Source organism: Cydia splendana, chromosome 3 (genome assembly GCF_910591565.1).
Source record: "Cydia splendana chromosome 3, ilCydSple1.2, whole genome shotgun sequence".
In the NCBI taxonomy this organism is placed as follows: Eukaryota; Metazoa; Arthropoda; class Insecta; order Lepidoptera; family Tortricidae; genus Cydia; species Cydia splendana.
In genome coordinates this window covers 15371385-15399048 of record NC_085962.1, presented here as the reverse complement: position 1 = coordinate 15399048, position 27664 = coordinate 15371385, and the positions used below count along the sequence as shown (strand labels likewise).

The window sequence follows — 27664 nt, the reverse complement described above, 5'->3', positions numbered from 1 at the left end:
ATTATCTGTGGCCTGACATTCCTGACAAAGTAGTTTAAAAAAACATTTACTGATACGTACGTCTTCGTAGGCTCTCATTATTTATTTTGTTTTCCTGTCTTTTGTAAAAATAAATATAAATTCAATTAGTAGCGACGTTCGCATTTACGTAGATAGCTGCAAGTACTATTCTGGATTGATCCTCCACTAGTTTTAGTCAACCATTGTTTTGTGATATTCTTTGTTATTTGAGATATCCGATTATTGTGATTCATTTGCGCATCACAATGCCTATTTTATTTAGTGTGGTGGCCCGAGGCACAGTGGTTTTGGCCAAATTTGCCTCATGTGCAGGAAATTTCACTGAAGTCACGGAACAAATACTGTCGAAAATTCCGCCCCACGATGATAAATTAACGTACTCTCATGGGAATTATTTATTTCATTATATTGCTGAAAACAAACTGGTGTACTTCTGCATCACTGATGATGTAAGTAATATAAATACTTATTTTTATGCTTTATTCTTACCATGATAGGACTGAATTTGTATGTCTAATATTACAGAAATTCCAACGTTCGAGAGCGTTCCTCTTCCTCAATGAGATCAAACGAAGGTTCACTGCAGCTTTTGCTGAAACGGCCCAGACTGCTATCCCTTATGCTATGAATGGCGAGTTCGCCAGAGTCCTGGCCGCTGAAATGAAACACTACACAGAGTCTGGGGACCTCAACACTATATCTACAATATATGGAGAACTGGATGAACTGAAAAACATCATGGTTAAAAATATAGGTAAGTTGTTCTTATATCTATGGTTTAGTATTACCTACTTGAGCCCTCATTGGAAAGTAACATGATCTAGTTTAGAAAACTAATTGGCTAGTAGTAAAAGTATATTCACAGCTACATAGTTGTGTATCAAATTGTGGAGATATTATTGAAGTTGTGATGCTTGTTGGGGTTAATGTTTGTGTCTTTAAATAAAGTCTTCCCACTATAATTAGGACGAAACAATTTCCAAGTTCATTTCACATTGTATACACAATGAACATTCAATGATTGGTTTCTGGTCCTGATAGTTAATTTATTTATTATATGCAAACAGCTTATCAAACCTTTATCTTTGTTATTTATTTGCCAGCAACAGCATTGTATGCTTTAACAAGTGATATGCATGGAAATGGAGCTGTTGTTACACTAATGAGGTGGAAGTATTTACTGTTCAATGTATGTACATTGAATTTAGTAAATTACCTTATCAATGGCATTTTAATGTATATCATTAAATGACAAGCCTTCTGGGTTACTATTGAGTATTTGTTTACAATTTAGTACTGGCTGATTTCAATTACTTTTGTAATATTTAGTCCCTTGACATACTTATAGAGGTACCTAGTTGGTTACTAACAAGGAAGGGTACCCAACTGTCCGACTCCGATTTGATTTATTTTGATATATGTTATAGAGTAGTCTAAAATAACGGACACATATTTTTTTTTAGTTGCCCAAACTCAACCTGTTAGGAGAAAATGGCCTTCAAAGTACTGAAAATTGACCAAACCTTCTAATTTCTGAGAAGAGACATAAGAATATAATAAATATATTCATTATATATATTTTTTTTTTATATAAAAAATGAGTTTGTGGTGAAATGACAAAACACGTCCCCATTCTTTATTCATGTTCTGCAACATATAACGAAACCAGTAATTAATTATCAATTTTTTTGAACATGTCTCTTCTCAGAAATTAGAAACTTTGGTCAATTTTCAGTACTTTGAAGGCCATTTTCTCCTAACAGGTTGAGTTTGGGCAACTAAAAAAAAATACGTGTCCGTTATTTTAGACTACTCTATAACATATATCAAAATAAATCAAATCGTAGTCGGACAGTTGGGTACCCTTCCTTGTAAGTTACGTTACCAGAGTTTTCACGGAATAAAAGGAAATAGGTAGCGATTTTTAATTATTCGTGTATACAATTGTAAAGCTTATTTATTAATGATAAGCTTACAATACAACCTAATAAACATAGTTGTTCTGGTTTTGCAGAATTCCTTATAGAACTCGGAAAAATGGCGTAAAAAATACCGTCAAAAGTACGCTCCCTGTTCGTGTCGTTTTTACATGCTATTTATTTCTAATCATATTAAGAATGTATCAGCTTTGCACAATTCGATAGCTTGATTATTCATCTTTAATTTAACATATAGTTTACATGGGTTTCTTTGATTAAACACATAGTCTACAGAGTTTTCCAAGCCTGCCTCCTGCACAATTGTCTAAATCTATACGTTTTCGTGCGAAACTGAAAAATATACAATGTTTGGAGGGGAATATCTTAGGGTATTAACTAGTAAAAAAATAAACGGTCATCACAAAATTTACGGTAACTTAGAGGTCTCATTAAAATAAGCAATTGAATCTTCTGGCAAAGTTGCAAGATTGCATTAGACACACTTCTGTAAAGTATAATTTTCATAAATTGACCGCGTGTTTACGCCTTCACGTAATCTGGAGCTTTCCAAGGATTCCCATGAATTCTCCAACTGAATTTTATATTATTATATCATGTTTTGATCGTTACAAAATAAGCTATCAAACTGTGCCTAATTTTTTTTATTTTAAGCTTTATCTTATATTTAATGAGTTGGAAACCTTGTAACAGAACTTAGTAACCGACTAGGTAGATTATTATAATTTTTCTGACTGTTTTAAAGCAGCGGTCGGCAACAAGCGGCCCGCGAACCTCTCGGTTGCGGCACGCGAGCCTCCCTGGTTATTTTGTATGTAATATTGACAAACGACAATGTCTGCTAAAGTCACAAATATTACCAAAGTGGGGCCTGCGTCAACTTCGTTAACTACTATGTGTCCCTTGGCTGCTAAAAGGTTGCCGACCGCTGTCTTAAAGGATAGACACAAGATGCAATAATGTTTATCAATAACATGTGACTGCTTATTTTTTAAGCTGTTGCACATAAACCATGCAATCTATATTATTATTGTTTTGATATAGATATCTGTTAGATGAAGTGTGTATGTTATTTGTGTGTGGCATGAAATGTCAACAGACCAAATATGCTTCTTAGCATTTTCACAACTATACAATGAGTAGCATAGTTACATTCAAGTTATTATTTATTGTAACTGGACTTGGGAGAGAGAGCGGTGGAAGGTTTTAGAGGAGGCCTATGTCAGTGGACAACTTAGAAATAATTAAAAAAATAGAGGAAATAAAATAAAACATGTAACTTACACATAATATCTAGCAATAAAGGCTATCTTTATCTTTATCTTTTATCTTTAACTGGACTTACTCGGATATACTTAAGCTTTATATTACCTCCGAAGTTTCGAGGATGTCATATATATAAATCCGGGGTGTGGTCTTGGCGAATGACTCTCTGTGAGTTTATTATAAAGCTTAAGTATTTTTTTTTTTTTATTAGAAATAAATCACAATTACATAATATTTTGATCCAAAAGCATCGTTAAACCAGAATGGTTTGTCTCGATACTCCATTCCGCAGTACTTAAATACTTAAATATACAATAGACACTTAAAAGAAGATGAAGTATGATGCAGTAATGTGTAAAAATTGTGACAGTTTAAATCTGAATTTTACATTCAAGTTGTTACACATAACTTAGTTAGCCATTGTCTTTCTAATCTAATAGCATGATGTGTTAACAAACCTTAAGTGAAATCTGTGCAGGCATTACTTATGCTTACTGACAAGGCCAGAAGTAATTCATGTAGTTGTTGATAGTATAAACTGATAGCTGAGTCTAGTATGATTTGCCTATGATTTCTAACCTTGTTCTTTGAAGGCCTTATTTCCATATGATATCAGTAACATAATGGCATACTTACGTCTTTTTGACTTAGGATGGCACTGGCGTATGACTTTGATTCATCATTATTTTCTAACAGGTACTTTACCTAGTTAGAGATAATTTATGTACCTATATGCAATACAACCAGGTATTGTGTTTGTTCATGGTTGAAGTCTTCCTGTGAATCGAATTACAGTCATTAGGTACTTCATTAGAATTTTCCTTGTAATATAGTAATGTGTTTTGACAACTACTTATAGTGGAGCCGTCAATCACGTATACAACGATAGATTTCATAAACACACAAATCACCCCCCATAGGTACTTACCTTTGCTTTTTCTCAAGCATTTTTAAATTGGGTGCTTTTAAAATTTTATGGCGCCAAACAGGGGCGAATTTGTAATTTAACCATTATCTGTCCAATTTGAATAAGGTTTCACGTTTGTAAAATGACGACGCTGTTTGTAAAATGCCGACGCTGTTTGTAAAATGCCGACGCTGTTTGTAAAATGCCGAATCTTACTAGTTCACTGCGACATATACATGGTGACCAAAAAATAAGTGAATTCCGGTTGCCAGGGTGGTTTTGAGATTATACTGAGCAACTTTTATTATGGGACCAACCCCAAAATCGCGAAAAAAAATGTACCCTCCCATAGAAAATAAACCAGGCAAAATGTATGAAACAGCCAAATTTTGTTTTCGCGATTTCGGGGTTGGTCCCATTAGTAGCGGTAAAAGTTGCTCAGTATAATCCCAAAACCCTGGCAACGGGAATGCAGTTATTTTTTTCCCACTGTGTAGATAGAAAATATTTATAAATGTTTTCTTTCCTTTTCAGACAATATGGCGACTCGGGGCGAAAAGTTAGAGCTGCTTATCAACAAAGCTGATAACTTGGCCACAAATGTAATTATTATTTTACAAAACAAATCATTCCACACCATAACATTATACTTTGATTATCTAAAATGTTTAATTACAATCATAATCATTTATTTGCACATTAAAAGGGTTTTACATAGAAGGGTGTTTTAAGGGTTATACAATTAAAATGTCAATAATTAAATTGTATGGTGACTTACTCACCATACAAACAGGTCAAACAGCAACACTCTTAACTGTCCATCGGTGGACCTTATTACGAAAGGCATAAGGTCCACCGATGGACACTATGGACAGTTAAAAGTGTGGGTGATGGTACATACTTGCAATACAATTTAATTCAACGCAATGCGTATCAAAACAGCAACTTACTTGTTTTTTATATAGTCTGCTTTTAGCCACGCCATCACTTCTGAGTAATATTTAATATTTATTGTGTTGGATTTGATAACTGTTGGTCCAACATGCGATTCATCCAACTTGGACCAATAGCTATCAAATCTTAATTCGGACACTCTACTTTCATTCATAGTTCAAAATTGTTTTATGCTTTCATGCATTTTCGATGACTGCCTGATATTTCAGACTGTGAAGAAATTGTTATGAATCTTGGTCTCAAATATTTTCGGATGGTGATAGATGTATGTTGTTTACCCAAACGTTTTAACTTTTCCAGTCTGTTTCCTTCAACGGCACCGCGCGGACGTTACAGCGCAACCTCTTCTGGAAGAACATCAAAATGTACGTGATCATGGCGCTCGTGGCTGCTCTGGCCGTCTACTTCATCGGCGCCATGGCGTGCGGCGGCCTGGCTTGGAAAACATGCGTCGGTTAGACTTTACTATATGAGAATAATAAAATAAGGCGTATAGAAGCAACGATCCAGGCGTCATATAAAACTGCATTGTGGAACCAAAATCAACGTTCGAGTCGTAAATCATTAAGCCGGCCGTCTCACTCGCACTCGCTGTCTCTAATGAAGTGTGTTGCAGCTTTCTAATTTTTTTTTATTGTCCTAAAACCAACGTACCAATGGTTTTGACCTCACAAATAGTAAGAACGGTAACATTGACGTCACAGGATCACGTATGAATGATCATATAAACTTCATACTGAAAAATCGATTTGACATTTCGAATTAAGTGGGTAACTAATTTAAGTCGCCAGTCCAATTCCCTGTTGATAGATGACGAAGGCTTTATTCCGTGACAATATAACTTGTAATATGAAAAAAAAAAGAATATAAACCGCATCGTACTAGTCTTTCAAACGGATAAGTGTTTGCATGAAACGCGATGGTAATTTAACTAATTTATCAGATTACTAGTAATTTCAGTACACATTTACCGGTTCGCATTTCCTAATCGTTAAATGGCTTGGAATTAAATTATTACCTCGGTTATAATGTTTTTAACATTCTTATTTAACCTTGGGTTAAACTACACATTATACCTAGTAACCCCAGGTTATTAAAATGCAATTGGTAGTTTGCAGTGCTATTTGTTACACAGGTTTTATTTTGTATGTATTTAGCCTTTCGACGAAGTTCTTAACCTAAACATGCATGTCGATAAGGGTATTTAATTCGAACCATTATAGAAAGTATCGTAACAATCGGCACACACTATATATAGTCTGTATCTTTAGGTATAAAAAAAAAGTAAACAAACAATTTGTACATTTTCGGGTAGTTATAACATTTATTGGTTAACCAATAAACAACCAAATACAAAACCGCCTGGATCAGTCACTGAACAACCTGACTTTAACCTACATTATTTGATCATGTAATATTTTCATCTATTTCAGGGTATATTTTGTTTACTTTTATTTTATTTAAATACCTAAAGATATGAGTATAGTTACGAATTATAAAAAAAAATGCTATTCTTCGCCCTGGATCACTCAATTACAGACACTTAAAACATCGTCATTGAATAACATTAAACCTTCTTTGTTAGGTTTATTGGGATAAAATTTTGTTCGCATAAAATATAATTATTTTTACTTTATTCTAATTAAATAAATGCCCACATTAAAGCATTCTTCTATTACTGCAAGTACAAAAAACTTGAACGAGTAATTTTAATTCCAAAAGTCTAGTTTTCTATACGAACATAAAATTGTTTCAAGCTTTTAAATGAGCAAAACCTCATAAAAATAAATCCATAATATATGACGTCTAAAAATCATTTAGAAGTTTCATAAACAAAAAATAGCCTATTTTAAAAGCCGTTCCCTGTGAAAAAGGTTTATGACCCCTGGATAAACACTAGTAGGAAACATCGCATCTATACGCTAATATTATTTATTATTCTTTTGGTTAATGTAATGCTTATTAAAATGACCAACTTGATTTTTGAATTAATTTTGGCCTGTCTTTGTTCACATTGAAAAACAAAAATAAGGGTGGTATTCCATCCAGTGTTGCCAGGGCTCTGGAGTCATAAGTTACGTTTTGTTTCCCTAAAAGTCACATTTTTGCTGCTCAAGTCACATTTTTATATTATTGTATTGTATGGGTAGGTAAATCGATTTTGTTAGAAGAAATTCAGAAAAAATTATATATCTCAAAAAATCTACTAATCTTTTATGATTTTTCCTCAAAAGGAAAAAACGGAACCCTTATAGGATCACTCGTGCGTCTGTCTGTCCGTCTGTCACAGCCTATTTTCACGGAAACTACTGGGCCAATTAAGTTGAAATTTGGTACAAATTGGTGGAAATTAGTCAAATTAGTGATCCAAAGACGGACATGTACCTAAGTCATGTAACGTAAACAAATGAATTTTAAGCTACTTTTGGGGGGCCAATGAGAAAGTAATAAAATTAAGATTTTCAATAACCCAAGCAAATTAGAAAAATCTGCGGAAATAATTCGTGTAGTTTTGAAAATTGGTACAGGTATACCTTGTGGTGTCCAGATAAACATGCTAAAAGTCCTCGAGGGTAGGGGGTGTGCTGAGGGTGCAGGGAGGGTTAAAGGTACCTTTTTTCTTATTTTTGCTCATATCTCGAATATATGTACAAATAGCATTATAATTACTTCGGATAAAAGTTTTATCATACAATTTCCTACAAATATATTTACTGATGACACCAAAGTTATGGGTAATCCATTAGTAAGTCACAATATTATCCAAAGCGATTTAGATCGCATAATTCAGTGGACTAAAGACTGGCTCATATCACTAAATGCTGACAAGTGCAGAGTTCTACACATAGGGAAAACAAATCCTAAACTAAATTACTACATTGACTCTGTTCCCCTGCAAGCAGTAGCTGGTCAAAGAGACCTGGGCATCACTGTTTCACATAACTTGAAATGGGACACACATATCACCAAAATCACCAAGAGAGCAAATTGTATGCTGTATATGATCCGGAAAGCATTCCATGTTATTACTAAAGACCTATTTATTAGAATATACAAGTCATATCTTCGTCCTTTACTTGAGTATGCTTTTCAGATATGGTCCCCCTACTTTAAAAAGGACATTACAATGCTGGAAAGAGTTCAACGAAGAGCAACTAAAATGGTTGCTTCATTGAAAGATAAACCATATGAAGAACGGCTTCAAGAATTAGGTCTTACAACATTAGAGGACAGAAGGAAGCGAGGCGATCTTATTGAGACTTACAAAATCTTGTCCGGACACTACAATGTTCCAAATATTGAGCCAGAATGTAAGGTTGAGAGGGCACTCTAAAAAACTTGTCAAACCTCCGTGTGCTAGTAACCCTAGAAAACACTTCCTGCCGAATCGTGTGGTAAATGTGTGGAACTCTCTACCAGAAACTGTTGTTAGTGCACCATCGGTCAACACTTTCAAAAATAGACTAGATACACATTTTAGAACTTTAAAAAGTGCAAAATAAAATACAAGTGCTTCGATATACACGCATCAGCTCTAAGAGCTGCTAGTGTATCAAATAAAATAATAAATAATAATAAATTTGGTTATGTTTATTTTTACTCTACGTTCAATACTTTAGGTGCTTCAGGCTGTTAAAGCTAAATTAGAGATAAAAAATAGACGAATTAAGAAAACGTCGTTTTTTTTCGTAATTGTTCATCATAAACAAAAATTTTAGTTTGGAGTAAGCAAGCTAAGTGACCTGCTGATAAAATATAAAAAAAAACCGGCTTAGAGCATGTCGGGCCATGCTCAGTGTAGGGTTCCGTAGTTACCCGTCTGTCAAAATAGACTATTCCGCAAAAACTCAAAAACAGCTATACCGATTAGGTTCGCTATATTTATCCTTGAAAGTCTTTACTAAGCTATGTTTTTATGATTTTTTTCATATTTTTTGGACCCATGGTTCAAAAGTTAGGGAAATAAAGGGGAAAGCACAACTTTTTTTCTTTCAGATCGATTATTTCCGAAAATATTAAGTTGATCAAAAAATAATTCTTGAAGACCCGTATTCGTTTTAAAAAACCTATCTAACGACATCCCACACTATAGGGTGGAAGCGAAAAAAAATTCATCCCAACTTTAATGTAGGGCAGCCACCATAAAAAACATTTTTTTCTAGTTTCTATTATTAAATTTGGCATGAATATATAAATTTGTTACACTGACAGAGTCGTAAAATCAAACTAGAAAAAATATTTTTTTAGGGTGACTCCCCTACATTAAGTGGGGATGAATTTTTTTTTCGCTTTAACCCTATAGTGTGGGGTGTCTTGGATAGGTCTTTTAAAATGAATAAGGGTCTTTAAGGACCATTTTTGATCAACTTAATATTTTTGGAAATAATCGATCTGATAGAAAAAAAGTTGTGTTTTCCACTTTAGTTCCCCTAGCATTTTAACCATGGGTCCAAAAAATATTTAAAAAATCGTGAAAGTAAAACTTAGTAAAGACTTTCAAGGAAAAATATAGCGAACCTAATCGGTTTAGCAGTTTTTGAGTTTTTGCAAATAGTCTATTTTGACGGACGGGTAACTACGGGACCCTACACTGAGCATTGCCCGACATGCTCTTGGCCGGTTTTTTTTTTAATATTATATCAGCAGGTCGCTTAGCTTGCTTATCCTAAACTATTTTTTTTTTATTTATGATGAACAATTACGATAAAACGACGTTTTCTTAAACCGTCTATTTATTATCTCTTATTTAACTTTAACAGCCTGTAGCTCCTAAAGTATTGATCGCAGAGTAAAAATGAACATAACCAAATTTGTAGAAAATTTTGTGATAAAACTTTTGTCCGAAGTAATTATAATGCTATTCGTACAGATATTCAAGATATGAGGCTAAAAGAAATTAATCATACACTAAAAAAATAACTACTACTATCAAACTAAATGACACCGTCATGTTAAGGCAACAAGTCTCATCTTGCCACGACTATTATAATAAACATGATGGTGGATGTAACGTCAAGGTCTCAGTGCAAGTGTTAACTTGGGTGCGTTCACTGCGTTCCTAAATAATACAAATAGCAGAACTAAACTTGTCTAAAATTCGACTAGCTTAAAAAGTCACAAAAATTGCCTCAAAATCGTAAGTCACGCACATGTCACACGAGAAGGCGAAAAGTCCCGAAAAATGTGACTTTTGTGACCATCTGGCAACACTGATTCCATCTGTCCAATATCTAGGTCCAATGTCATTGCGTCTCACTCTCTCATTAAGCAAAATGTGAGACAAATTACACATTGGACAAAGAAATTGGACAGGTCCACTTAAGTAACTACTTGATCTAGCTGTTTAAAAAAACATAATAACATCAGTAAAGGTGTGTCAGAACATATTTATTTAAACTGCGAATAATGCACCGAACCACTACATAGACAATTTAAACTTGGTACCCAAGACAATTTTGCGAAGTAAAAAGCAAACTCATTCCTATACGAACTCGTAATGACTAAAAATGTATAAAGATTTCACAAAATTCTATCGAGTGTTCTGTAAAGATAATATAAAAAATAAAAGTAACTAGATGGTAGTAACAACAATCTTAACTAATAATTAATGTAATGCGTATATTGCGTATTGATAAACTAGACAGATTTTTTATTTTTTTTTACATAAAACCAAATATTGCACTGTCAAATCGATTAACACTGAACTAAAAAACGTGGAAGTAAAGGGGCCCACTGATTACCAGTCCGCCGGACGATATCGGCCTGTCAGTTGTTCGGAGCTGTCAAATTTTTGTTCTAACTGACAGGCCGATATCGTCCGGCGGCCTGTTAGTCAGTGGTCGGCTTAAGTTATGCGGAATTTAAATATTATTTTCACTAGATCATTTGCTCCATAGTGTATAATATTTAGTTTAGGCCAATGTGTGATTTAAATTTTGAACCATATGTGCGATATAAACGTACTCGTATTTAAAATTATTTAGAAATTGATTACTCACGAAATTCAACTAAAATCACACGAGTGACTCATTGAATATTTTAGTATGTAATTGCGTTTTTTGCAAAACTTAGAAAAAGCGGTTAATAAATAATTTTGATCTTTTGCTAAAATGCTTATAATGTTTGGAAACCATATCATGTCGCCACTGTCACGTTGAAGAAGTAAAATTCTCTCAAATTTTGAACCAACTTAAATATTCGCCGAACATTATTCCGGCACGATGCCGCTTGACCCTTTATAAGCGTGTCAGGAATCATGCAAAATTGAACCATATCGCTTTGAAATAAAGTTTAAAATCAGGTGGGAAATGTATTCCCTCTGCCTTAACTTAAAATTAAACACGTTTCCAATGTAATAATGTATGTAAATCGGAATTTGTTTACTGTCGATGAAAAGACATGACAACATATTAACGTGTACGCCGGTAATAATTATAGTGCGACATAAAATAGTAGAAATTAAATAAAATGGAACTAAAAAAATTCCATACTAAATTGTTGCCATCCTTAAGCATTTTACGTCAAAAATGTGACAGCTACGTAGGAAGTGGCGCCCTCAATAATTTTCTACAATTTATTGTCGGACTATAGTCTTACTTTGAAAGGGTTATTAGGTATATAAAACGTAGATCCAAAGCTAATCCAACAGAATATAGCTAATATATGCACCTTATCTATATATTTGTTTTATAAAAGGTTTCCCAATGAGGTTGACCGATGTTGAAACGGAATAAAAAGCTTAGTGAGAGGCCCTATCGTCGACACACGTAACTGCCCATTCGTGAACTTTGTTGCACCGTGATAAGGTTCACGAATGGTGGATGGCTAGTCAAGTCTGTTGCTGTTCTATTACCGATATCCTTTTATTAGAAATACCATGATTTCGTTCTAATGCCCACTTCTTATAGTGGTACGTTGACGATAGGGCCTAACTTAGGGATGGGATAGCCACTAACAGCCAAGTGTATTATCAATAGCAGCTAAACGCAGCCTTTCAATATCGGTTAACACATTCAATACCACTAAGTGCTACGGGTTACGCTCGTAGCGCGTAGCCACGGTTTCGTCGTATGTAGCGCGTAGTCGCTACGAACAGTGTACCCGACAGTCGGGTTCTTGGTGTTGAATGTGTTAACCCTTACGATAAAAATAACCTTCGTAAAGCTATAAAAAGCATCCGTGAAATTCAAGCCAAATTAATTTCGCTTATAAAATAGTCTTAAACCCTCTTAGATAAACAATAAATAGTTATGCATATCGGTACATAAAATAAGATGTAAATCTACTACTTAACTGCCACGATACGTAACAAGATAGGTAAGCCCTTTGACCGCTAAAGACGGTCACAGACGCACATGGTTACAATTTTGTATTAACTTTCATGCATTGCAATATTTATTACGATGGTGCGTTATATATTAAAGGCACGGCGTTCAAAGGATTAAGTAGTAAGTGAATAAAAAATAAAAATGTAACACTTAAACAGACTTAGACCAAACTATGTACTATGGAACCACTACAGATAATCGAATGAGTTAAGTAGTAGACCTATCATAAATTCCATTTATTATGAATATGTACCTATGGATTAGTGCTGTGAGACTTATATCGACCGGGATATGGCGTGATTAACTTTTGTATTGTTTTCGAGCTCCCGATATTTAGACGCAGTGGCATGCATCTTGTTCACGGGTAACTAAAGATCGATATAAGTCTAGTGAAACTAACCGTCAATCATTCAAAACTGTTATTAGTGCTGTGAGCTTGTGAATACCTAACTTGGCGCTGTTAATTTTTTTATATCAGAACAATGTTATTCCAAATTGTATAATTATGTTTGAATAGACTATAAAATATTGTGATATCAAGTATATGTTGTAAGTAAAAATGACTTGTTTAAATTGTAAAAATATGTTATAAACTTGTATAGGTTATCACTAATACTCGTACACCAATGTTTCATTTCTAACATCCAAAAACTATTGAAAATATTGCAGAGAAAGCATTTATTCAATTCTTAAATAATTATTATAAAGTAGTAGGGTAGAGCAAAGGGGCCCACTGATTAACAGTCCGCCGGACGGTATCGGCCTGTCAGTTGTTCGAAACTGTCAAAATTTTGTTCTAACTGACAGGCCGATACCGTCCGGCGGACTGTTAATCAATGGACCCCTTTAGACCAAGCTAAGTTGGCAAAGATTTAAATAATTTGATAGAAGGTTGTCCTTTAAAATAACACTTGCACAGTCTGTGCTATGAAAATCGCCGCCAACTTAGCTTGGTATAACTCTAACATTTTACGAATTGTGGCGAATTTAGTCATATCTATGGCTATCTTGGGCACATCCATTCGTACGATAATCTTCTTAAAACCTTAAGAAACTGACGGCGTGATTCGGGAAATGAATTAGAAATTGACTAGATATGAAATAGTAAAGATATGTGACGTTCCACGGCAAAAGGTACCATTGCCCCGGCTGAATATTGAAGTGGCGTTAATAATGGCTTAAGCGCCAGCCGCCATAAGGTACCTTTTGCCGTGGAACGTCACATATCTTTACTATTTCATATCTAGTGAATCTCTAAATCATTTCCCGAATCGCGCCGTGAGTTCATATTCGACCAATAAGAGTCAGTGTCATGGATCTGCAGTTCGCGCTCGAACTCGTGAGGAAATGAGGTGTGCTTGCACCGAGTGCCGGGGCGTAAGGAGCATGCGATTGCGAGTTTACCTACGAGTTCTTGAACTTCCTCCACGGACTGTACTCGGTAGCATCTGTCATTCATGTTTTCCGCTCAATAATTCGATTAACGAAGAATAGGAGCTCAAGTTCAACTAGTTCATGCAATATTGACTTCAAATTTAAACAAAAGTAACTCCAGCTCAATTAATTGGATGCATTTCGAGTAGGTACCCATAGTTACAGACAAGCCATCTCAATACAGCCAGTCAAACAGTCATTTCAGTAGTCGGGTTATAAAAACAGAGATTACAGTGAATAACATGTAGCAAAATTCTAAATCCACCGGTGACATGGCTCACTTTTTCAAGGTGTCATTGAAACAAGTCGAATTGGCTTCTTCGTTTAGCTCTATAACGTTCGGTTTTAAAACAAAAGAAGTTCTTAAGGAATTTATTTAAAAATAAATCAATTTTTTTTAAAGAAAATATAAATACAGAATATGATCCGACTGAGCGTGGGATCTTTTGTGATAAATCTATCGATGCTTCCCAAATGTCGCGGCACGGAGTGTCGACCGGGAGCGAAGCAGGTTAGATTGATCCCGGAGGGTGCATCCCCCACCCTTCCCGCTCGCGCGCCTCGGCCGGCGGCCGCAATCGCGCGCCAACTTTAGCCGCGGGAGGGCGCCAGCTCGTTCTGACCCTGACGCGCTCGTAACGCACGTGCTTACTACGATACTACCCCTGTGTGAGTGATCCGTGTCAATACGCTGTGCGTGCCTAGCATAGGAATCGGATTGTGCGACGTGTGTAAATGAGCATGTTTGTTCTTGGGCATTATTGTTGTTCCAGGGAAACCGGCGATTAATATCGCCGGGAAATGTGGTTTTAATATTCATGTCCTTTGTGTTCCTGGATTGTTCTGTGAATATTTCATAATTATTCATTTGCTAATACTTCGTAGACTAATAATTGTTGTTGTCAGTTCTTATTAGATTCTTGTACGTAATTTCGTATTCGTATACAATATTTCAAGTGAAAATGTAGCACTGTAAAGTGCAGTCATTAACTTATCCGGTTGCTAGGACCAATAATTTGTATGAGATCGGTGTTGCTTTTAAGGGACAAATATTTGTTTGTTACCAACTTTGAGTTTCGAATATATTATTTATGATAGATTGTAGTTATAATAACAATGATTAATTATAATACACAGCTCATACCTTTGTTGGCTGACATTGAAGTCGCGAAATACCTACGCAATGTGAGTACATAGGTAACTTGTTACTTGGATTCGGTAATCGCTACGAGTCACTCTGTCTAAGAGCGCCCTTGCATGTGCGTGTATGTATGTCTGTGTGTGTTTGTGTGAGCTATTAACGCCACAGGAAGCCGCGTCGATTTTAGGGAAGGTTAAGCTACGAATGGACAGGTCATTGTTCCTTTACGTCGATTCACTCTTTTTGTGCTGAAGATTAATGGCCATCTCATTGTTTCTGGTCAGACCGCTTTTTGTTAACATGTCGGATGCGTTTTATACGCTCGTTAAATGTTTGTGTCGGTACTTCGGTACCTACTTTTACTAATAGTTTACTGAATGACGAGTTTCGTGTCTGATTTAATCAGATATAGCCGGCTGTTACACCTGTTCTTTACACTTCTATTACCTTCTCCTCGAGATCCTTCTCATGATCCACATATAGGCAGGTAGTCCATAGAATGATAGAAACACTAAAAATAAACAGAGTGATGCGAAATAATACCTGCTTCTATATTTTCATCTTCTTCAATAATGTTCAAAAACAAAGATCCCATTGACACTTAAACTCTTAATTTCAATTCAGATTCAAGTCTAACAGAATGGGTTAATATCTCAATCCCGCTCTCCAAAATGGATGAACAATATATAATATGGACCTTACCATAAACTATGAAATACAAGTTTTACTAGTGACATGAAATAGTGCCGCAAAGATGGATGACAGCTCGCCAGATCTGTCGCTCAAGCTTCGGCGAGGCTCGAGCGACTCGCGAGAGTCGTTCTACATGGACTTTGCTCAGGGGATCGACTCGGACATCGAGGAGGTGACGACGATCGAGCGAGTGATACCCGAGCACCCGGGAGGCAGGTCCGAGGGCGACGCGGACACCCTGGCCACGCCGTCCGGGCTTGAGGAGACCAAGGAGTTCCCGCCGTGGTGAGTTACTTTGAATCATTATACCTATTATACCTAAATTAAATAAATATTAGGGGACATCTTACACAAATCAACCTAGCTCCAAACTAAGCAAAGCTTGTACAGTCAACTGTAAAAATATGGGTGTAGTCAACTTATTCAAAAATATGTCCCATAGTTCTTAATTCGCTGACATAAGAGCTATGGGACATATTTTTGAGATGATTTGTGCATCACCCATATTTTTACAGTTGAATGTACTATGGGTGCTAGGCGACGATATACATACCTACTTATATAGATAAATACATACATATACATACATAGAAAACACCCATGACTCGGGAACAAATATTTGTGTTCATCACACAAATAAATGCCCTTACCGGGATTCGAACCCAGGACCATCGGCTTCACAGGCAGGGTCACTACCTACTAGGCTAGACCGGTATTCAAACCTTATGTTTTTAAGCAAAATATATAAAATACACCACACAAGGTTTGTCCGTTGTGTCCATCGTACCTATGTATGTCTGCTGTGGATTGGCTTGTAACAAAGCACGCCTTTTCGCTCTGATACGATACATTTTCTGAAAATGAAATGCACAAAAAATATCAAATATACACCGTGTTTTTATTGAATTCCGTTAACTTCGGGGTATGGTTAAGTACGTTTAAGAGAACTAAATGGCATAAGTAGTTAATTTTCAAAATAAAATATTTTTTTGCTTTTTTTTTTGTAAAAAAAATTAATTTTAAAAAGTAATTAAATGTAGCATATAGCGTTGTTGTAACAAGGGCATTACATTTAACTCAACCAAACAATTGAAATCTGTGACATATCAATGTTATTTCGAACATCGATCGACCGAGATTGTACTTACTTAAGTTTAGTAGCAAATGTATGAACTCATTCTAAACACTAATCAATATGTAAACCGGCCCTAAGGCAAGTGTACACGCTTGTAGAGGCCTTATAGGAAAAAAATAAATTATTGATTATCTCCGAAATGGAGTTAATTAGAATATCGGTGTCTTTGAGAAAGTTACTTGATTTAAGCTCAGGGGTATACACCCACTTGCCAGAATTTCATTTGCCATAATAGTGAACAGCCATTATATTGTTTCCCATAATTACATATGCAATACTTATTGTTTACTATATTAGTCACGTGCCAGAAACTTTGTTTCCCATTAAATCAATTTCAATAATATCATTTGTCATCATCATTGTAAGCCATAATTATCACTAGCCATAATATTTTTTTTTTACAGAAACCAAAGGCTACTAGAAAAAATCGGGCAAGTGCGAGTCGGTCTCGCGCACGAAGGGTTCCGTACCATATAAAAAAAAAACAAAAAAACAAAAAAAAAACGGTCACCCATCCAAGTACTGACCACTCCCGACGTTGCTTAACTTTGGTCAAAAATCACGTTTGTTGTATGGGAGCCCCATTTAAATCTTTATTTTATTCTGTTTTTAGTATTTGTTGTTATAGCGGCAACAGAAATACATAATCTGTGAAAATTTCAACTGTCTAGCTATCACGGTTCGTGAGATACAGCCTGGTGACAGACGGACGGACGGACGGACGGACGGACGGACGGACGGACGGACAGACGGACGGACAGCGAAGTCTTAGTAATAGGGTCCCGTTTTACCCTTTGGGTACGGAACCCTAAAAATGGGTTAGGTTAGGTTTGAACTGCGACCCTTACAGAAAAGTAATGCTACTGGAAAAGTGGGTTAGGTTAGGTTTGAACTGCGACCCTTACAGAAAAGAAATGCTATTGGAAAAGTGGGTTAGGTTAGGTTTGAACTGCACCCCACACAGAAAATAAATGCTACTAGAAAAGTAGGTTAGGTTAGGTTTGAACTGCGACCCTTACAGAAAAGAAATGCTGTCAGAAAAGTGGCTTAGGTTAGGTTTGAATTGCGACCCTTACAGAAACCAAATGCTACTAGAAAAATGGGTTAGGTTAGGTTTGAACTGCGACCCTTACAGAAAAGAAATACTACTGGAAAATTGGGTTAGGTGAGCTTTAAACATTCTATTAAATAATATTATTACAATTAATAATATGGACAACAACACTCTATGTCTGTATGGCACTCGTACGTTCTGGAATCTAATAATCGGGTAAACAAAGAGTATGTCACATAATTTTTATGGTAAACAAACAATTCGGGCAAATGAAATTCGGGCAAATAAAATTCGGGCATATGAGTATTATTTTATGTAATTTTCGGACAAACAATAGACAACCAAGCTCAGGAATGCACCCTTGAAATTAACGGAAATAAAAAAAAAACACGGTGTAGAGTCTGTGCGGAAAGAGAAGAGTCGTGAAATGTATGGGATCCAATACATTCTACGACTCTTCTCTTTCCGCACAGAGCACCTGTTCCGCACCTGTTTAGAGCTTTGAGCTCGATTCTGTTTTAACAATTTGTTAAGGACAATCTGGTAAGGATTTGTCTCATTATTACATAGGTATCTCACTCGCACTTGTTGGTACGCGTGAGATGCCTAATGACACGTGTTCGTGTCAAAACAAGGTGAAAGCCTTATCAAATTCCTCCTAGTCATTCGGAAGTAACTTAAAAAAACTTTCTTCCTTCGGCGAGTCACGTTTTAAGCTATGAGCTTTCTGCTCTCTGAAAAATCGCTGGTCAAGTCAAGTCAAACCTCTAGTTAGGTACTTATAAGGCTTGAAACTGAAGCTAAAAACCACATTTTTCCTCGGTACTAGTTCGTCGTTCACTTTATGTACTTAGTTATTTAATATCCGGTGTACGTACATTGGCGGTAAATAAATCATGCTGCCGTAATTTAATATGCAGGCAAGCAGACATGGTGAAAACGTAAAACATTTATAATTGGGTTTGGGCCGGTTTAATTAATGAATGGCGCGCTTAATTCAACTGAAGGGTATTTGGATAATTCTATAAATACGAGTAAACACATTTAAATTAAGTTTTGCTTGTCTTTGCTTTTGGATGAAAAGCGCTAAGTTCTATAAAAAAAAAGATAAAAAAACACTTCACTTAGAGTGAAGTGTGTAGCTTTCAATGGACCTACTTACCTAAGTATTTAGCTAGCACGCCGCTACCTTAGATTCAGATTCAGATTTATTTATTTCTCAATAGTAATACAAAATTTTCAAAAATACAAACAAAAATATGCACACATAGTGAGATCGTCAAGGTAGGTACGCTAGGTACACATTTTAAACTAATACTTATTTACATTATTTTACAAACATAAAAAAATAAAAAAAACATTAAAAATATGATTCAATTTCAATTACATATACAATTTGAATAATAATCAATTAATTAAGTAGTCTATTGATACTAATGGATACATTAATAGTTATTATTTAAGTATTCTTTAACGCTATAAAGTGTCTTGTCAAGTAGGAGCTGTTTAACTTTGCGACTTTTAGATCTGCAAAAAATACAGATTACTCAAAAACATACCTAATTTATAAATAGTGTTTTATACCTACTCATTCCAGGCGTTTTATCAACTTATATTTAGTGAACTTTGCAATTTTAGTTTTTCATAATATTAATAAATAAAATAAAGAAATAAATAAAAATGTTATTTATTTAGGTATGAACCCATTACATTACAATAATAATTACATGCTAAATATTATTTATAAATTAAAGCTATGTATAACTTAAAAACTAGGTACTAATTAAATTAAATTAAATAGGTGCAGCGGAAATCTCGCTCACACAGTAGCAAGTTGTGTATACTATGTTACCAATGCTGTTCATCGATTCGCTCACTCTCCCGACAAACGACCAGTGCCTTTTACGCATTATAGCGTAAAAGTCATCTACTCTGTTCTCAGCGAACATACCAGACGCACTACACCGCCACGGTAGCCGTAACATTGCACGAAACGCTGTTAGTTATACTGAAATTAATTCTTCCGTTGAAAGTATATCTTCTTTAAACACCTATTAGATTAGTTGATCTATCGTCTTGATTAACGCGACTAAGAGACTTACTGCAATTGGCTAAATTACCATTGCACTGCTGAATTGAACCTATTGAGCCACATAGTCATAAAAGAACAATACCCTGTTTGTGAGAGTACAAAGTATAGGTAAAATTTTTTGAACTGATCTTGTTCACTTACCTGTACTAACAATGGCATTGTTCTATTACAATCCTATTATCTGCTTTTGTTCTCGTAGGCGCCAACCAATTTACTTACAAAATAAGTTAGAAGTACATTGCATGTATATTGAATTCTAAACCTTATTTCTTGTTGAATGGGGTTAAAATGGCCTAAAAAGATAATATCATATTCAATCTTTTGGAAAGTCACATGCAGCTTAGCCACGACAGGGACGTATTCTGGTGTTAAATAAAATATGTAGAAAGATGAAAATGTATAATTATTATACATATTAGTTAATGTCCACTTGCACTCGCATTGACCCACGGTCGCCACATAATATTATCAAGTCCAGTAAAACGTAGCCAGGGTCGTTAAAATCACAAGGTACAAAATCCAATCGAAAGCAGGGAATGCCCGGTAAAACTTAGCCAAGTTGCGTAAAAGATCAGTAGGAATTGAATAAGAGAACACATGTACTGAACGAGCGAAAGCCAGTTAGACAGTAAGATTTAAAACTACAATCATATCATAATGTGTCCCACAATTTGATAACAGCCCAGGTAATTTTTTTTATTGGTGTCTCGCTCGCTCTTTTATTGCAATTGTAGTTAGGTATAGGTCAGAAAAAATTACCACTAAATAACATTCCGACATAAACAGATAAACCACGTGCTTATCAATTGCAACAATGCGAGTACGACCCTGGCGGCACATCTGTTATCTCTAAATGCAAAACGTGTGAATGTTATTCTTACCTTCAAAGCATTTTTATCCTTATGGTAATACTATAGAGCCGAAAATATAATGGAATTTTACGGTATCTCATAGCTGTTTTTCTACTGAGTGTGTTCTTTTTGAGTGTCGATGGTTGTTAAATGTAAAAAAAGTTAGGTTAGCCATTATTTAGTTAGCGTATTTTGTAGTCTATTGTTTAAAGAAATAGAGTCGTTAATCTATACTAACATTTCAAGGCGGTTATAATCTGCTTTTACTACGAGGTGGTTATCCTAATTTGTGGTTTACCACTCAATGGTATTGTATTCTTGAGGCTCTTTAAGTAAACTAGATCAGATCGTTGGATTCACACTATACACAGCGGTGGGAACCGGGACTCGCGACAAATGTGTGCCATCGCACCCGCCGGACGGGTTCCACGGCGGCTCCAGTGACTTTCTCCGGCCAGGGGTCAGAGTAACCGCACTGTCACTGATTGATATGCCGCGGAGTATTTATGCCTAGCCGGCTTTTATTTGTGCGGTGAATATCGAATGGTACCTACATGCGCGGATGTGCTTTTCCTGTGCCGGCTGTCCATTGTCGAATCTTGTCCAGGTTTTATCACACCGGTATACACAGGAATTTAATCCTTTGACTGTGCAGCTGTAATAATACAGGGGAAAATCCAGGGTAAACGAAAATGTGGAAGAAGACGAACCTCGTGGCTCAAAAACCTCAGGTGCTGGTTCAAGATGAGCACCAGATCGCTGTTTCGAGCTGCAGCGTCAAAAGTGAAAATAGCCCTAATGATAGCCAACCTCCGGCAGGAGACGGCACCATAAGAAGAAGAAGAAGTGCAGCTGTATTCAACTTTAACGCATTCACTGCCAGGGGGCGTGGCCTAAGAACAAACTTGTATGACGGTGGACGTAAGTACATGTGCGTCGGGGGCAGTGAATTTGTTAAAGGAATTCCATTGCAAAATTGCTGGCTATTATAGTCCGATGTCTATTGTCGACCCTTGCCCTCAGACTCACCCATCGGACTCCATGTAGGTAGTACTTATAGCCGCTCCATTTCAATTTCTGAGCTTTTTCCTTTACGTTATATAATATTTAACGTACCTAAAGGAAAAAGCTCAGAATAATGGGTGTTTTTCACATAACATTCTAGGTTTACATCTTTTCAAATTCCGAAAACAATACTAACCTACTCACGATTGTGTATTTACTCAGGAATCAGATTTAGTACATATGATTAGTATCAATAAAACAAAAATCAGTCCAAAATTGAACTATCGGAGACCCCTGACATTACCAAACATTATTAATAGCTTTGCTAATACATAGGTAACTGGAATTCAAATGAACGAATATAATTTACGGTATAGTTGGTACGTTGTTACGTGTATCTATGATACGATAATTTTGACGACACTTCAAATTAGGCAATGCGCATTTTCAAGCATCAGGAAGGGGTTATTTATTGTTTAATATGGTGCAGCTGGCTCTTTTGTTTATGGTTTACGACTTTGGTGGAAGGGACATTTATTAAAAACGAATTTAAATACTACCCACTGATCTTGATTCCTATCAGCTTTACTCGGTTAATAGTTCGTTATGTAAATCGGAAATTAAATATATTTTTTTTATTTTTATATTTTCTGTATCTTCCACGACGTCGCTTCATGTTTTAGTAGATTTATTTTTAAACCAATGGTATCTCATCATCGGTGGGCTATCTAGCCTCACTGTTGGACATGAGTTTACTTTCATGAGCAAGAGGGAGAGGAACCAAGAGAAATATTTAATTATTACCGGTAGACAGTCATCAACCTTAAAGCGCGCATGTGTTTCCCGCACACCCATTTTGCATCAGATAATCTAATTACACTACATTGTTTTATGCGGTAAACGCAGAGGTAAGCGCATTGTCATTTTTCCTACATTCCGTTGTTGCATGCGTCCACGCTGCGTTTCTCGCATAAAACAACCGCGCGCTAAAAGTAATTTCCTTCTTTTTTATCAGTAATATATGATTGTTTTAAAGCTAGTTAAAAGCAAAATAGTGTGTATATAAAAATTTAAACATTGATCCTCCTATTAGTGATTACTCACCTTAAGTATATATCTATAGACATGTCCGGACCGCTAGCGGTTTATTCAAATCCCATAGCCATCATGATCAATCATGGCCTTCCAAGGGGCGATTTTACTACATATCACTCCACATAAATCAGAAGCAAAACACGGAGGGATGTTTTAAAGCAGGGAAAATGCGTGTTTAGTTAGGATGATACTGCAAAAATTGCCTGCCACCTCGAGCAAGTCAGCAGAAAAGAATAACATTTGATACCGGCTTCACGTTAACTTTTGTTATTAAAATGCTAATGGTATGGATGAACATAGAAGATTGATTTAACTATGTAGATTACAAAGTATATACTTAAAACTAAATATAAATCTGGTTTATTTAAATATTTTAAGTCATTATAAATCAAAATTGGTGCTTATATCTCAATTTTCAAATTTAAGTTACCTAAATAAATCAGTCATATAAATCTAAAAAGTGGATATTAATATATCCTCTAATAATAATAATAATCTATAATTAGCGCTTTCATAATTGTGGCCATAGCACACAATAAGCATTGTTATTGCAGAAAAAATGTACAACGTCTCCACTGAAAACCGCTATTTGCTAGACTTAGCGTAACAACGATTTAAAAAAGTTCATAGGTAGTTTCTTTATCTGAGGCGACTGATTCAAGTTGCAAAAATATCTTAAATACCTACTACCGGCTGTGGCAGCTGCCACTGTCATAAAAATAGAGAGAGTCTGTGCGGCAAGAGTCGTGGAATGAATGGGGTCCAATACATTCCACGACTCTTCTCTTTCCGAACAGACTCTATACTAGCATTAAGACATTTTGGTTAAAATAGATCGCTGACTGTACCCCTAAATTTGTCAGTAATTCAAACATTGTTTGCGAGAAATGTGGGAGCTCAATCAGGACATATATTCTGATTGTTCACCGATAGCTAGTGAGTCCAACGCTCAGGAAAAACCATCCTAACTATGACCTAAACATTAGTAAGAACTCGGGGGGAAATAGTAGGAGACCGCACTACTGGCTGAATGGTTTTCCGGGACTGCTGGTTTATCTGATTGAACTACTTGCCAACGTTTGTTAAGCAATTAGATTTGAATCCCAGTTAGAGAACTATTTTATGTTCCTCAGTAACTTAGTTACGGATGCGGTGTTACGGAGTGTTTGCTATTTGTGGCCTGTCAGTCTGTTTGAAGAGCTATTAGTTTACCCGCGGCTATGGCTCCTTAATGATTGAGTAGGTACTTTACTGAGTAAAACCTAAAGAAGAAACATCGTAGTTAATAATCTAGTTATATAGGTATAAAATAGCTTAAGCCTACGAAGAAGGTACGAACCTACGATCAAACTATTTAATTTTTATTATTTCTTTGTTGCTTCAATTTGTTTGCAAAATTATAGGTAGTTAGTACTACTTAAATTTTCTATTTATACTTCCAAGTAAAATATGAATTGCCTCTCTGTTTCAACTCACGATATCAACATCAGCTTCAGACAGATTATGCAGCCTTGTGAAATGATTCAAAGAATCTTCCTTTCAAAGTTCATTGAGCTAGATTTATCTTTGAGAACTCTGATTTTAATTATAGACAATATTATTATTTTGATGTTTATATTTGTATGAGAATCACTGAACAATATTATAGCAACAAAAAGGCAGATGCACAGAATTTTACTGAAAAATTAATGAAAGACTTTGTTAGATAACACGTTTTTATTACTGCTACTTGCTCCAGGAATTTTACTCCTATTTTTAACAGACTCCGGAACTGCTTGGGAGCTTACTCATTCCGAATTGTTACATAAATATCTAACTTTATCGTTAACTAACGCCCGCCCCTGCTTCGCAGTCACACGGGCACACAAAACCTTAACAGATTATACATCTAAACCTTCCTCAAGAATCACTCTATTTATACAGGAAAACCGCATGAAAATCCGTTCAGTACTTTTTGAGTATATCGCGAACATACAGATAGACGCAGCGGGGGACTAAGATTTATAATTAAGGTGTAGTCATGTGTAGGTACTATTGACGTCCAAAATGTTCAATAAAATAGGTAGCTCTACTTGTCTGAGCCACAACCAGCCTACAGTCGAGAGTTAGACCAAGAGAAAACTGCAACTTACCATGAAATTAGGACGTACCTATAAATGAGTGTGTGAGACATTGCTATATACGTTCATAGTGCTGTCTCGCTCTCACCTCGGAGCACTGTGCGGATACGCAACAGCGTGATATAACCGCGTACTATATATTATATAGTACTATATGAAGTTTAAATATGTTGACGAATATCTCACCCCCTGGCATCATTAACTTGGATGGTAATTGACGTGAGAATTCTGTCGAGCTTGATTTAACGTTAATGCATGGTGTCTGATGTCACATCTCTTTGGGAAAATGTAGCCAATTAGGGAGTAGGTATGTATATAGCTAAGGTACTTATACTGCTACGCTACTACTTATTATGGTACTTAGAACACAAAGAAACGTCCCTAAAATTACGACTAGGGTAGACTGGGTACGGTTGTGCCAGGGTACGGTAGTGACAGTCGTTATAACATCGAAACTATACGGATCGTGCGGTAGACTTCAAGGGGAGAAAGAAGCGGCATACAAGTTTGAATGATTGAGTCCACATTTCTTTTCAACATTCAAAAGTATTTATTATTGTTCGATTTCTTTCGATAATTGCCGGTAATTGGATACAGATAGATTATTTTCATATTTTTCGTTATAAGTTGATCATTAATAGTTAATTACGAGTGATTACTTTTTACGTAGATTATTAGGCCCAGACAAATGGCAATTATTTATTTTAGAAAGTGTAGGTTGGGTACGCTTGTGACAAATTTTGTGGGTACGGTTGTGACTACCAAACTTAAGGCAAAGCAGAGAGATTGTTGGCAGTGCTGCTTTTACAACAACAAACAACAATAGAAAAACATATAATAACATACACACACCGTATAAATATACATACTTATAATATACACATACAATAAATATATATAAGACGAAACATGTAAAGCTTATAAATACATTATGAATCTTACATAGTGAAGCGCAGATTTTAGTTCATTTGCTATATTAGTGTAACTAACTTTGTTTTAGTGTGTTATGTTTACAATACAATGTATACAATAAAAGTAATTATATACCATTTTGGTATATGTTTTATGCCTGTCACTACCGACCCCAACCACTGTCACTACCGTGCTTGGGGTGTGGCCGGTTGTGACACTTTCCCTTTTTTTTCTAATTTGATGTTATGACTAATACAGCGTCTATAGGCAAAATATTTTAGTATTTTTACGTAGACAAATGTACAAATTATGATTCATGTTACTTTTTTCCCAGTTTACTGGTGAATAGACGTGCGCGCCGACCTAAAATTTGCCGGCGGCGGCGCGCCGGCATTTTAGGTCGGCGCGGCGCGGCGGCGCCGGCGTGTAGCTATTTTTTTCATTTAGGTATTACCTACTAAAACTGCAATTATTGACCGGATTTTTATTGCAAAAGTGAGCAAGGCTTTCCAGCATAACAAGCACGCTATGCCAGCGTGGTTCTTGGACCGGCAAATACCTACTGAGCAAGCTGGTTTCGTACCTGGGCGGGGGTCACGGAAGCAGATCTTTAACGTGCGCCAGATCATCGAGAGATGCCGTGAATGGAACAAACCGCTAGTCTTATGCTTCATAGACTATGCCAAAGCATTTGACTGTGTCAGATGGGGAAACATGCTGAACGTGCTCTTTGAGATGGGTGTCCCCGCTCATCTGGCACATCTCATAGAAAATCTATACGCCGAAAGTACTGCCTGAGTCCGCGTCGAGAATACGCTGTCAGGTCAGTTCAAGCCGGAAAGAGGAGTGAGGCAGGGCTACATATTGTCGCCTAAGCTCTTCAATATCTACGGCGAATACATTGTACCCAAGGCCACCGAGAACTGGGACGGTGGCATATCGATTGGCGGGAAGACGATATGCAACCTGCGCTATGCTGACGACACAACACTCTTGGCTTCCGATAAGGAGGAGATGAGTCGACGAATAGAAGCCGAAAGCATCAAATTAGCACTTCACGTCAACCATGCAAAGACCAAGCTGATATTCGTGTATCGCAAAAAACCTCCTCCACGAAGCTTAGAACTAAAGGATCTCGATTGTGTTAGCGCCTTCACCTACCTCGGCTCACTTATATCTATGGTAGCTGTGACGAAGAAATTATCCGGAGGATTCATAGCGAAGGTAGGCTCGGCTTGATAAGATTTGGAAGGATCGTAGCATATTAAGACAGACGAAGGTTAGACTTGTGCGTTCTCTGATTTTCCCAATATTTATGTATGGTTCGGAGACATGGACTAACCGAACCATTCTGACCAAGCGTATTAACGCGTTTAAGATTTGGTGTTGGCGCCGGTTTCTACGAATACCGTGGACGGCAATGCGTACCAATCGGTCCATACTGGAGGAGCTACGCATTAAACGCCGGTTTTCAACGATATGCCAGGACCAAATGCTTTCATACTTCGGACACCTCTCACGTCGCTCTCCGGATAGCCTGGAAAGAGTAATAATGACGGGCAAAGTTGAAGGCGCGAGACCTCAGGCCCCTCCCCCTACTAGATGGTGTTCTTAAATCACGGCACCTATGCAATTAAGACTGCACGAGGCCATGCGCTTGGCGGGGAAGAAAACCCTATGGAGGAACCTGGTCTTCAACAGAAGGATATGATGTCACTA

General features: G+C 36.3%; 2 protein-coding genes and 1 long non-coding RNA gene across 3 annotated transcripts in view; all 3 read left to right on the top strand.

Annotated features, from left to right (window-relative positions):
• The window catches only part of LOC134789417 (uncharacterized), a 115004-nt gene extending 101985 nt beyond the window's left edge, over window positions 1-13019 (top strand). The window contains exon 2 of the long non-coding RNA XR_010144062.1: window positions 12535-13019. This is a non-coding gene — a long non-coding RNA (uncharacterized LOC134789417). The remainder of the gene's footprint in view (window positions 1-12534) is intronic.
• On the top strand, window positions 48-7125 carry LOC134806551 (vesicle-associated membrane protein 7). Its single transcript, XM_063779853.1, has 4 exons — window positions 48-470; window positions 547-775; window positions 4666-4733; window positions 5386-7125. The coding sequence occupies exons 1-4, from the start codon at window positions 267-269 to the stop codon at window positions 5542-5544; spliced, it is 660 nt and encodes a 219-aa protein (XP_063635923.1). The 5' UTR covers window positions 48-266; the 3' UTR covers window positions 5545-7125.
• A 2609-nt stretch (window positions 13020-15628) lies between the features above and the next one.
• The window catches only part of LOC134806793 (proton channel OtopLc-like), a 75977-nt gene continuing 63941 nt past the window's right edge, over window positions 15629-27664 (top strand). The window contains exon 1 of the mRNA XM_063780155.1: window positions 15629-15966. Coding sequence (XP_063636225.1) covers window positions 15743-15966 — 224 coding nt within the window. The 5' untranslated portion in view covers window positions 15629-15742. The remainder of the gene's footprint in view (window positions 15967-27664) is intronic.